Source organism: Saimiri boliviensis, chromosome 1 (genome assembly GCF_048565385.1).
Source record: "Saimiri boliviensis isolate mSaiBol1 chromosome 1, mSaiBol1.pri, whole genome shotgun sequence".
Lineage (NCBI taxonomy): Eukaryota > Metazoa > Chordata > Mammalia > Primates > Cebidae > Saimiri > Saimiri boliviensis.
The window spans coordinates 162,109,482-162,123,729 of record NC_133449.1 but is presented as its reverse complement, the minus strand read 5'-3'; the positions used below and the strand labels follow the sequence as shown (position 1 = coordinate 162,123,729).

Genomic DNA, 14,248 nt, shown 5'->3' with positions numbered 1-14,248 from the left:
GCTTTCTAACTATAGAAAACTTAAACTTTGTCTTTTTTGATGCCATAAAATTGCTTTCTTGATTAAAACAAATCATCTATCCCTTTCAAACTTTTCCTTCTTCTAAATAAGTTGAAGGGAAAATCAAATACAAGCCAGAACCACTGATTCTGAAAATTTTAGAATCGGAAGTAATTATAAAAATCATCTAGTTCATCTCTCCTCCCAAAGTTGAAATTTTCTTTAGAACTCTAAAATATTTATTCTGTACTTCCTTATACTATTTCTGCTATCTGTAACTAAACAGATCAAAAAATATTTTTCTTCTCCATTGTGATGCCCTTGAGAAAATGAAGTCAATGACTGTAACAGTCCTGAGTTTGTGCTGTTTTGAGCTTACATTTCCCACTGCTGTAAATCTACTTCATGCTTTACGGTCTCCAGACCTAATATTATCAAAGTTACCTTTTGGACATGCTCCATTGATTCAAGTTTCTCTTACTTAGAGAAACCAGTCTTGAAGACAATATTCCAATGTCTTATAACATTGAGCTTATGACCAACTAAAAATCCCAAGGTGATTTTCACATGAGCTGCTGCTCGACATAATAACTTGAAGCAACAATGACAATTGTGTAATGTTATTTCTTAAACATGAGATCTACTGTATCCTGTTGCCTCATAAAAATGTTACCTGTCGTCATTCATCTTGATGAATACTGTATGCATTCATTACTACAAATGACCAATATTCAATGCATTTTTACCTGCTTTTAAAAGATAATTTGAGGTACATAATTGACATATAAATCACTTGGAAATTTATCTTGCGGTCATATAAACTTGGAGAAGTTTATTATAATAATACTAACTGAAGATAAGCCATCCCTTAACAATAAAAATGTGAACACTGAATTTACCACTTTCCCACATGGATTTCATCATTTTAATTTTCTTCTGGAAAGAAGATATCTAATAGACACATATTACAGTTTGAATATTTATGAGAGTTGGGGCATGAAGCTAATTTTGAAAATAACAGTTCACTCAAGAAGCAATACCTTCCAGTTTGTGAAAATTATTCTGTAATTTATTAAAGACAGTGACAGTGTTTGACAGTTAGGGTTAAGAACTTTTCAAATATATAACATGGTGGTAATCGGCATGGTTTATTTGAAGAGCAGCTGCTGCAGAGTTAGGCGTAACTCGCACAACAGTCAAGTCTGAAACAACGGACAGTACCATGGGGGCTTTCATTTTCTTTTCCTTCATGCTCCTGGCCATGTTCTCAGGTAAGAAAATCACAGTCAATAGCTTTCCTTCTGACTCTCAAAGTAAAGAATTAGGAATGTTAAGTGATTTAACAATACTTTGTCAAAAGATTTAAAAATAGGTAATTCATCAGACAGAGAAATGGAAGAAGATAAATTTCCAACAAAATAAATATAGATCCAAAGTCATAAATATAGTGATTGAATGAAATAAGAGTGAATAGTTTGGTGTGTTGGAAGAGAAACAGGTACAGGGGACTAGGGAAGGCAAGATATTAGACTAGAAAGCTAAATTTAGACTAAAAGGCTTACGAATTTGTGAATATTCAAGTTCATAGTTTATAAGGAAATGGTTTTGTGATATAATCTGGGCCGTATGGTTAAATAATAATATGTTCAAATCCTGATTTTTCCACCCATTTATGTAATTTGAGGAAACTTGTTAAACTTACTTGAATCTCAATTTTCTCATTTGCAAAATGAAAATTATCATACATTTTTATAGGGTTGTTTCAGGGACTATACAGATAAATAGCTTTAGTTACCATTAATTGAGTTTTTTTAGGTACTTGACTCTCAACTTGTTTTTCTCTATTCCTTACCTCAGTATAGGTAGGTGATTTTCAGAGATGTAAATTTCTAGCTTTGAGATGTAAACTTCTCAAGATAATAATCAACTCAGTTAATTCATTTCTCAAGATAAAAGTTACGATAGTGAAATGGATTCTAATTTATCCCCAAATCATAAGCTCCTGCTTGACCATTTTTCTTATACCTAGTGAAATGAAATAATAAAATAAAGTGCCTCAGACCCCCCACTTCTTATATTTGTGGTTCTTTTCTCATTGAAAATACTGCAAAGCTGTTTCAGAGTTTTGAGTACAAGAGTGATTATATTCATCTTGTTAAGAAAGATCAGTCTTGTAGTAATATTGAAAATACATTAGATATAAGAAAAGTTATACAGTAATGCCACTGAGGAGCTGCTGAAGTAACAGAGTTGAGAAAAAGGGAGAGCTAAGAGACAGAATTAGGGAAAGGAGGAGAACAATACATGTGTGTGTATGTGTGTATGTGTGTGTGTGTGTGTTTAATAGGGAAGCAGATATACATATAAAATTACTTTATAGAACATATATTTCATATTTCATTATAGCAGGTACTGTAACTGTTGTGACCTTCAGTACCTTGCTAAGTGCTAGAAGTTATTTGTTGATGGAAGAAAGTGTGTTAGTTAGTACCAGATGTGGTACTAATACATATTTAGTGGTTATATTTATGTAGATTGGAAGATGAAGAAGAGAGATGAATCAGAAAAGCAATGCCAAGCACATCCTAGTGTTTGTAAAATCAGAAGGAAAAAAAAACACAAAACAAAACAAAGCTGAAGATACTTATTTTCCAAGTATTTCACTTAAAAAAATAGATAGTGAAACCACATTATAATATTTTAATTGCCTCTTATCACTCCAAAATTCACTCCTAGTTTTTATTTCATAAGTCTACTTATCAATGTTAGAAATGATGCATTATTAGGATTTTCATTGATTCATTACTTACAATAGCAAAAGAGGGAGATAAACTACCTGCTTATTACTAGAACACTGGTTAAATAAATTATGGTAAACCCATAAAATGGAATACTATGCAACCACTGAGAGAAAATAAATAAACATGCTCTATATGTATTGAGGTAGCAAAACCTTCATTGTATTGTTCTTGGAGAAAACAAGGATTAGAACTGTATGTAGAATGTGACACCAATTGTGTGGATAATTATATTCATATATGTTTGTAAATACATAGGATAGCCATGAAATAATTCACACACACACACACAAAAAAAACCCTGTAAATGTGATGGTGTCTTGAGCACTTTACTTTTACCATTTTCTAGGTAATAGGAAATAATTATGTACTAGGTAGGAAATTATTTTGGTGGGGGGTTTGGGGTGGGTGCATAGACAGGAAAGAAAAGGAAAGTCATTTTAAACTGTTTATCCTTTGCATCTTTAGGATTTGGCTCCATTTACTTGTGTCACCTATTAAAAAAAACTGAAAATCATTAATAAAAATATCTTACCAACTATTTTTTTCTATTTCATCCACATATTGACTTGAATTGATTTCTACTTGGTGTTAGCAACTGTTAATGAGCAATGCTTTATTCCTAGAACTGAAAGAACCCATACATGTATTCATCTGTCAGCTGAAAAAATTATTTTTTCTCATTAGCTTCTCTGACTGAATCTTATACTTCTTATGTACCACATTCTCCAGGAAGAAGAAAGGATTCCACACTCTCTGCTACTTCAATTAAGAGACTATTGTCTAGTTTACTCCTCACATGATAGCATTGATCATTCTACTATGGTATAAAGTCCTACTTATTTGCCCCCACTACTAGACTTCTCAGCTTCATGCGGGCAGAGCCATAAATACCTTGTTCATTCCTAGCTCTTTCTAAGGTTCTTTTATAATAGTGGATTCTTTTAATTTACGTATTTTTTTTTTTTGTTAAATTGAGTGAATGTCTAAGTTATGCCCACAAATCATATCCACACTATACCACAGTTTAGTTAAGCAGATTGCTAACAGCTACGCTTCTGTGCCTGGACAAGATCTTAATCACCTGCAGTAGTATACCGTTAGCATGCTCAGCCCATACTAATTGATTATCGTTTGACTTTACTTAAATGGATTTGAAGGTAAAAATGTGTATATTTATAAAAATATAAAGCAGAGCAATTGAAAATTCAAGTGAGACCCTAAGTATAAGTCTGAAATAATCAACAGTGGAATGATTTTAAATTGCATAAATTGAAAAAAATAGCAAGGAAACTTATGCAGGAAACCGAACGTGAACCTAATTAAAACCTTTAAGAGAACTCCATATTAGGAAAGTGAATTTAAAAAGTTGAATTTTCAAGCAAGAAGGAAAGGTTGAGAAAAACATGCACTTCTAACAAAAAAAAAGAATGCCCAATGCAATACTTTAATATTTAGCTCTAAAGTCATTCCATTTGTTTATTCATTATTTTCTAGATCCTGCTCATCTTGGAATATAATCTGAAAAAACATAAAATATATACACACACAATTATATGCATATTAAATTGACTTGAAGGTACAAATACATATATTTATGGAAATATAAAGCACAGCAATGGAAAATTAAAGTGAGACCCTAGGTATAAGTCTGAAATACACAAATATGTAATTATATAGGTACTAAATTATATTTATATATAATGAAATATATCTAATATATTTATATTTATTATAAATATATTATATATAAATAATAAATATATATTTCATTATATATAATATATAGATTTCATTATACATAATATATATATATATATATTTCATTAGGTCATAAGTAGGCTTCCAAAATAAATTGGAGAAGCTATAAAACATAGGTTTTAAGAAATAAGCATGATATTTACCATTCTCATTTAACCAAAATAGAAAGAAGTAATAATATAATCACCAGAGAGAGCATGGTTGATCCTAAGGCCTTTTGTTGGAAATGGTGAACATGAAGCTGATTGAAAGAAATATGTTCTGAAGGAGAAGGGAAACATCTGTTTTGGGGATGGAACTGGAAAGAAAAATGGCTACAGATAGTATGTATAGGGATGGAAGAGAGAAGAAGAAAGTAGGGCTCATGTCCGCCAGCCTTTTCCTGTCTGGAAAGTTGATGGCACCATCTGTAAAGTGAAGCTGGAAAATTAGGAATAAAGTATTTGATGTGAAAAAATAAGTTTATAATGAGCAATGTGCAGAGCCAGCTTGATTCATCAGAAAACCACTTAAAGGAATTGGGGGTAGAATGATGGCTCAATTTACATAATACAGACTTTGTGATTTAGAAATGAAGCAAGTTGGATTGATCTCTAATTTTTGAAATTTATGTATATTCACGATATGAGGAAGAATGGGAAAATTCTATCTTGGAGCTTGGTTAAAAAATCAAGAAAGCATTAAAAACAAATTGTATCTTGGACAAATGTTGTTGATTTACAATTATTTAATTAAATAACTTTATTTCATTTTTTTCTGTTGTGTTATCATTCCAGCATCTTCAACCCAGATTTCAAATACCAGTGTTTTCAAACGAGATGAGAATCCAGAACCTGCATGTATTCTGGAGAAAAAAAATGAAGCTAACCCCCTAGGCGGACAGAGGGATTCTAATAAGCAAGGAGGTAGTTATACACAAGGAAACACAGGAACATTTCGTCTTCAAGGACAACCAGGATATTTTAACAAGCTAGGGAAACCAAGGAATTTTAAGCAAGGAAGACCAGGAGTTTTGAACCAGCCTGGGATTTTAAAGAATTCAGGAAAATCTAACCAAAAAGGGAATCCAGAATCTTCTAATACGCAAGAAAAATCAGGATCTTCTAGCAAACTAGGGAAACCAGTATTTTCTACCCATCAGAGAAATCCAGGGTCATCTGGCCAACAAGGGAAACCAGGGTCATTTAGCCAGAAAGTGATGGTGGAGTCATCTAGCCAACAGGGGAAGCCAAGATCAGCTAGCCAACAAGGGAATCTAAGGTCATCTACCCAGAAAGGGAATTTAGTATCTTCTAGTCAACAAGGGCATCTAGGGTTATCTAGTCATCAAGGGAAACCAGAGTCATCTAGCCAGCAAGGGAAGCCTGGGTCATCTAGCCAACAAGGAAATCTAGGATCTTCTAGCCAACAGGGGAAGCCAGGATCTTCTAGCCAACAGGGGAAACCAGGGGCATCTAGTCAACAAGGAAATGTGGGATCTTCTAGCCAACAAGGGAAACCAGGGTCTTCTAGCCATCAAGGAAAGCCAGGGTCATCTAGCCAACAAGGAAATCTAGGATCTTCTAGCCATCAAGGAAAACCAGGGTCTTCTAGCCATCAAGGGAAGCCAGGGACATCTAGCCAACAAGGAAATGTGGGATCTTCTAGCCAACAAGGGAAACCAGGGTCTTCTAGCCATCAAGGGAAGCCAGGGTCATCTAGTCAACAAGGAAATCTAGGGTCATCTGGCCAGCAAGGAAATCTAGGATCTTCTAAGCAGCAGGGGAAGCCAGGGACATCTAGCCAGCAAGGAAATGCAGGGTCATCTGGCCAGGAATGGAAGCCAGGGACATCTAGCCAACAAAGAAAATTAAGGTCAATTTACAACCAACAACAAAGAAAAAATATCAACAACACTTTGAATGACAATATAATGGACTTTCAGGTTAGTGTTAATACCTTCATTTTCTCTGTCAGCTTGCCCCAGCAGTTCTATTTTCTAAGACTTAAAATGCTTAAAAAAACACTATGAGGCCGGGTGCGGTGGCTCACGCTTGTAATCCCAGCACTTTGGGAGGCCGAGGTGGGTGGATCACAAGGTCAAGAGATCGAGACCATCCTGGTCAACATGGTGAAACCCCGTCTCTACTAAAAATACAAAAATTAGCTGGGCATGGTGGCGCACACCTGTAGTCCCAGCTACTCAGGAGGCTGAGGCAGGAGAATTGCTTGAACCCAGGAGGCGGAGGTTGCGGTGAGCTGAGATAGCACCATTGCACTCTAGCCTGGGTAACAAGAGCAAAACTCTGTCTCAAAAAAAAAAAAAAAAAGAACACTATGTATTAATGACAAATCACTTGCAATGGCACTGATTAAACAAAATAAGAACTTTGGAGCTGATTATTTTTATGCATAACGCTTATGATTATTAATGAATATACTGCCTCTCTATTTTATCTTTCGTTCCCTATATCAGCTTCCACTCAAGCCCCCTCTACCTATACTAGAATAAATCAGACTCTCATCAACTGAACCTACACCTTTGCCAGGTTTATCTTTCATGTCCATTTTTACCCAATCAATAATCTATAAATCACTGAAGTGATACTTCTAAATCAAAAATCCTCTCTGATATTTTAGACCCCTACTCAAAATTCCCCAGTGGCTTCGTTCTACTAGAAGATATAACTTAAACTCCTAAATGTGGAATTCACAGATTTTCATGATTATATTGCATACTGTTTAGCTTCATTTCATGTCACTGTTGCTCACACACCACCCATATTATTATACAGAGCCCTTTTATTTTCTACTCATGTATTCCTAATACTAATGATTTCCTCTATTATTGAACTCACCTTATTACTTTGTAATTGAGTGTCTATCCCCAGAGCCTAGAATAGGTGTGGCATATAGTAAGTTCTCTTGAACTGCATGTTAGATGGATAGATAAATGCCTGCCACTTGGAAGCCATCATTGCAAATAGGTGAATATCTCTGATCCACGTTTCCTGTGTTCCCTTCTGAGTCTTGCTGTGCTTTGACTGTCACTTGCCAGCTTCTCTGCCAACAATCAACCTCCTAATTTATTTAACAATTACTCTCAATCCTCCATTTGATACTGACATTCAAAACAGTTTTCTAGAACACTTCCTCTACCTCATCGTCTTAATGGAAACTGTATTTTTTACCTCATAAATTTTTATTCCTCAAAAGCCTTTCAAGTAAAGGCTACTTGTTCTCTTAGTCATTATCACTTGGCTGGCATGAAGTAGTAATCCCTCAGAGAGACTAGTACCATTCAGAACTTAATGCCATCACCAGAGGGTCTCTGAGTTTTTAGGAAGTCACTTAAATTTTGCGATTTTATATTTATTCCAGAATAGGAGAAATAACCATGTCCACTTAACAGAGTATGTGTGAAATAAATTGATTGTCATGAAAGAGTTGTATGATTTGGAAAATATAGAGGTATTTTTTTATCTCCCTATAACATCTCAGCTCTGAGAATACTGCATCCTCTATCAAAAATATCTCATCATTCTCATTTACGTCTCTGTCCTCACCTCCTAGTCAAAGCTTACTTATATTCACAGGCTTCTGCCATTAAGCTCACATCCAAAGGAAATGCCTCAGGTATTATTTAAACAAATCCTGCGAAATCCTACTTGCTCTATAACTTTTCTTTCATGGACATACAAAAAAAGAGATTCAATAAATTATGACTGTGTTTACATGATTTGTATTTGCTAGTATGACTTTTCCCTGACTATGAATTTTCCATGTAAAAGAAGACTTGTCTCCAAAAAATTAAAACAAAGGCAGTATGACACGTAGTAAGAGCAGGGCCTTTGAGTAGATAGAGTTTGAATCACATCTTGGACATTTAATCTGTTCATAATCACTGGTCTGTCAATAAATCCATTCTGCCTTTATGCGTGCAGCTATAAAATAGGACAAAATATACTGTTTTTAAATTGTTTTAATGTTTTGAAGATACATGGTAGGTATGTATATTTATAGGTTACATGAGTTATTTTGATACAGTCTTGCAATGTGTAATAATCACATCATGGTAAATGGGGTATCCATCATCCCCAGCATTTATCCTTTGTGCTACAATCCAGTTATACTCTTTGCTTATTTTAAAACATACAATTAATTGTTTTTGACTAGAGTCACCCTGCAGTGCTAGTGAATGCTACGGTCTTACTCATTCTTTCTATATTTTTACACCCCTTAACCATCTGCACTTCCTCTTCCTCCCCCAGCTACACTTCCCAGCTTCTAGTAAACATCCTTCTACTCTCTATCTCCATGAGTTCAATGAAAAAAATTTTTAGCTCCCACAACAAGTGAGAGCATGTGAAGTTTGTCTCTCTGTATTTGGCTTATTTCACTTAACCTAATAGTCTTCATTTAGTTCCACCCATATGGTTGCTGATGACGGGATCTCATTCTTTCTTATGGCTGAATTGTGTGTATTTTTTATTGGCTGAATTTTTATGGCTCCATTGTATATATGTGTCACATTTTCTTTATCCACTCACCTCTTGATGTAAACTTAAGTTGCTTCCAAATATAGGCTATTGTAAATAGTGCTACCATAAACATGGGAGTGGAGATACCGCTTCAATATACTGACTTCCTTTCTTTTGGGTATATAACTAGAAGTGGGCTTACTGGATCGTCAGGTACCTCTATATTTAGTTTTTGAGGAACCTCCAAACAGTTCTCCATAGTATTTATGTTAACTTACATTCTTACCAACAGTGTATGAAGATTCATATACATTCCTTTCCTCCACATTCTCACCAGCATTTTTTAGTGCTTGACTTTTGTAGAACCATTTTAACTGGGGCGAGAAGATATATCATTGTAGTTTTTATTTGCATTTCTCTAATGATTAATGATGCTTAGCACCTGTTCATATACTTGTATTTATTTTTTTGAAAAATATTTATTTGTATTTATTCTTTGGAAATATATTCATATAGATTTTTTGTCCATTTTTTAATTGAATTATTAGATTTTTTACTGTAGAGGTTTTTTGAGCTCTTTACATATTCTGGTTATTAAGCCCTTACCAGATGAGTAGTTTGCAAATATTTCTTTAATTCTGTGGGTTATCTCTTCACTTCCTTGATTGTTTCCTTTGCTGTGCAGTTTTTCGATGTGGTGTGGTCCATTGGTCCATTTTCTCTATGGTTGTCTGTGTTATTTACATATTACTTAAGAAACCTTTGCCAGTCCGATGTTCGAGGGAGTTTCACCAAACTTTTCTTGAAGTAGTTTCATAGTTTGAGATCTTAGATTTTGATCTTTAATCCATTTTGAGTTGATTTTTGCGTATGGTGAGAGACAGTGTTGTGGTTTTATTTTTCTGTATATGGATATCCAGTTTTCTCAGCATCATTTATTGAAGACTGTCCTTTTCCCAGTGTATATTCTTGGCACCTTTGTCAAAAATGGGTTCATTGTGGACATATGGCTTTATCTCTGGGTTCTCTATTCTGTTCCACTGATTTCTGTATCTGCTTTTATGCCATTACCATGCCATTTTGGTTACTATAGATTTGTAGTATAATTTGAACTCGGGTAATGTGATTCCTCAAGTTTTCTCTTTGTTTTCTTTTGCTTAGGATAGCTTTAGTTATTGTAGGTATTTTGTGTTTCCACATAAATTTTAGCATTGTTTTATCTATCTTCGTGAAAAATGTCATTGATATTTTAATAGGGATAGCATTGAATCCATAGATTGTTTTGGGTAACATAGACACTTTAACAACATTGATTATTCCAACCCATGAACATAAAATATCTTTCCATTTTTTAGGGTCCTTTTTAATTTCTTGCACCAATGTTTTAGAGTTTTTATTGTAGAGATTGTTCACTTCTTTAGCTAATACCTAGGTATTTAATTTAATTTGTAACTAAGGTAAATTGAATTACTTTCTCGATTTCCTTTTTAGATTGTTCATTATTGGAGTATAAAATCCTACTGGTTGTTCCATGTTGATTCTTTTCCTGCAAATTTACTGAATCTGTTTATCAGTTCAAATAGTTTTTTGGTAGAGCCTTTAGGTTTTTTTCAAATATGAGATCAGATTATCTGCAAGCAAAGATAACTTGGCGTCTTTGTTTCCAATTTGAATGCCTTTTTTATCCCTCTTGTCTGATTCTTCTAGGATGACTTTCAGTACTATGTTGAGTAAAAGTTGGGCATCCTTGTTGTGTTCCCAATCTTGGATGAAAGGGTTTCAGTTTTCCCTTGTTTAGTTTAATATTAGCTGTGAGTCTGCTGCACACTGCTTTTATTTTGTTGAGGTATATTCCTACTATATCCAGATTTCTAAGGCTTTTTATCATAGAGAGATGTTGAATTTTATCAAACGCTTCTTCAGCATTAATTGAAATGTTCATATAGTTTTTGTTCTTTATTTTGTTCACATGACATATCACATTAGTTAACTTGTATATGTTAAACCATCCTTGCATCCCTAGGATAAATCCCACTTGGTCATGATAAACGATCTTTCTAATGTGTTGTTGAATTTGGTTTGCTAGCATTTTGTTGAGAATTTTTGCATCAATATTCATCAGAGGCATTGGGCTATAGTTTTTGTTTTTTTTTTTTAATCTTCTGATGCCTTTTTGTCTGGTTTAGGTATAAGGGTAACATTGGACTCATACAATAAGATTGGAAGTATTCCCTTCTCCATTTTCCAGAATAGTTTGAGTATAAATGATATTAGATCATCATTAATTATTTGATAGAAATAAGCAGTGAAGCCATCAGATCCTAAGCTTTTCTTCCAATATTTACTACAGCTGGGAATGTATTGAGTCCCATTTGAAGCCTGCAAGTCTCAGAATCTCACCCAAGGCCCTTGGTGTGCTACCTGAAAAATGCTGCTGATTATTCAGGGCCCATGGGCCCTTTAGTCAGCAGGTGCTGGGTCCTGAAAGAACTGGATCCTTCCCTTCAAGAAAGAAATTTCCCTCGTGGCCCAGGGTGTGTTCAGATATGTCATCTGGAAGCTAGTGTCTGGAAAGGGGCCTCATGAATCTAACTGGTGCCCTCTCCTACTGTTGCTGAGCTGGTAAAGATATCTTTACTCTTCCTTTTCTTCTCCTCAAGTGAAAAGAAGAGGTCTCTTTCGGAGCTGAGAGCCTTTTAGGTCAGGGTTTGGGGAGGGGTGGTGCAAGCACTCCCTTAATCACCCTGATGTCTCAGGTCATGTGCCCCGCAAATCCACTGGCTCTGATCCCTGTTCAGCAGAAGACTCAACCTAGTATTTGCAGTCCTTGAGGCCTAGACTGTCTTTCAAATTTATGTAAAGCCCCAGAGCACTTTAGCCTATGATAGCAAGGTTTGCCAGAGCTCAAGTTCTGACTGCTGAGATGGGCAATTCTCCTCTGGCTAGGGCTGATTTAACTTTTCCCTCTATGGGTGGGCGTCACCTGAGTTCAACTCAGTTTTGATTTCTCCTTTGACAGGGCAGCACTGACTTAGTGCAATGTCTCACAACTGCTGTGCTCTCTTTTTTCCACGCAAACAGATTCTCTGTCCATGCCATGCTGCCTCTGCAACAGGATGAGAGAGAGGTGGCATCAGCAATTCAAGACCATCTTTTCTCACCCTTTTAGTGCCTCCTTCAGTGATAAAGTTCAAACTAGATACTGTGAGAGCCCACCTGATTTTTGGTTCTTACCTAGGTGCTTCTTTTGTGTAGATAGTTGTTAAATTGTTGTCCTTGTTGGGGAGTGGGGGATATCAGTGGAATCTTCCTTTTGCTAACTTGCTCTACCAAAATATACCCTTTTTTCAGTTCTGGCATAAGAATTAAATACAAAAGTCAGTAAAATAATTGGTTGATTACAATGCTTAATAATAAATGAGTAATGATTTTTTTTTTCCTTTTTCTTTCTTTTTGAGACAGAGCTGAGTCTCGCTCTGTTGCCCAGGCTGGAGTGCAGTGGTGCCATCTCAGCTTAGTGCAACTTCTGCCTCCCAGGTTCAAGCAATTCTCCTGCCTCAGCCTCCTGAGTAGCTGGGATTATAGACATGCACCACCAAGCACAGCTAATTTTTTGTATTTTGTTTTTCAGTAGAGATGGCGTTTCACTGTGTTAGCCAAGATGGTCTCGATCTCCTGACCTCATGATCTGCCTGCCTTGGCCTCTCAAAGTGCTGGGATTACAGGCATCAGTCACCATGCTCGGCCATGAATATGTTTATTATAATATCTGAATTAAATTAATTACTCTAGTTTTAACAATATCTCACATTTCCACAGACTGGCAGTGCCAGCAGCAAGAACTCAACTACCAAAACAAAATGTCTATCTGTCTACAAACCAGTCTGTGCTTCTGATGGAAAAACCTATGGTAACCATTGCATACTTAATGAAGCAAAGAGGTAAGAAGGCTTTGTATTTCTTTCTATAAAGAAGTACTATTCTGTTTCACAGGGAATAAAAGATGATTACTCTCCACATCTTTGTGTTTTTCTCTTAATGATAGCATGGCTATTGTTTGTCCAAAGAAAACAAAAAGATACTTAAATAAAATTAAACCTTGAACAGTCAGTTCAGTCAATTCTTGGGGGAATGTGGTTTATTCATTTAATAAAGTAGAAGTAAATTTACTTTTGAGTAATTTATTTAGGAAATATATATCGAATGTCAATTATATAGCAGAAAATGCTCTGAGAACTGGAGGTAAAATGGTAAGTAACACACAGAAATTCCTGCAATGGAACACAAACAAATGCCATATATCAGAGTATAAAGAGGACTATAAAGCCTATTGATTACTAATTGCTGCCTACTCAATTGTGTTTTAACCCTAAATAACAATAGCAGAGGTGGATTTGGTGAGTGAATCAAATCTTTGAGTTACACACTACCTACAGAAATAAATTATAAAGCTGTTTTAAACTGTAACCTGTGTCTAAAACAATAGATATTTTAGCTTTTAGAATTTTTTAACGTTCAACTATGAAAGGTGGAGATAATGTAATAATACTTGTTTTGTTTTCAACAGTTCTAGAATTTGTAAGTACTTTGTAAAACTCTTATTGCAGAAATAAATAAATAGAAAGTTAAGTGTTCCAGTAGCCAGGCAGTTTGAATTAGAAAGGGCATTAGGTAACAATTCCCTAATATTATTGATAAGCCATCTGGGCCAGAGATGAGAAGGGACTGACTCAAAGTGCACATTCTTGGGACAGTCAATGAAAACCACACAAGCCAGCATCTAGGTCTGTGCCCTTCCAAGTGAGTTTTAAATAATCTCATTTTCTCTTTATGATGATGCTACAACCATTCAATCCTTGATTACTCTCATTTTTTTCAGGTTGAGTAATGGAAAACTGAGTTTGAACCATGAGGGAGAATGCTAAGCGTCTATGTGAACCAAATTACTTGGAAGTCAAAATTCACTGGCAAGTCTCCTCAAACAATGATTTCCCTGGGAATTCCATTGAGAGATCAGCTTGAATCTTACAGATCTAATGGATCCCGCATAATTTTCAAGTTTGTTTCATGTCAAATAAAGTCAGTTCCAGAGTAATTTCTCCTTTCTTGGATTGTTTGCTTTCTAGACTTTCCCAGATTTTATGTGTCTGTGATCCATCTGTTCTCAAAGTGCCAAATCAGTTATGAATTCCATTCTTTCCTTCAGGGATAACACTTCAGGACCTAGGT

General features: G+C 35.2%; 1 protein-coding gene across 1 annotated transcript; it reads left to right on the top strand.

Annotated features, from left to right (window-relative positions):
* The first annotated feature begins 1,222 nt into the window (after positions 1-1,222).
* On the top strand, positions 1,223-13,944 carry MARCOL (MARCO like). Its single transcript, XM_039472842.2, has 5 exons — positions 1,223-1,271; positions 5,336-6,016; positions 6,143-6,483; positions 12,839-12,960; positions 13,899-13,944. Exons 1-5 carry the CDS (start codon positions 1,223-1,225, stop codon positions 13,942-13,944), a joined length of 1,239 nt encoding a protein of 412 aa, XP_039328776.1.
* Positions 13,945-14,248: the final 304 nt, after the last annotated feature.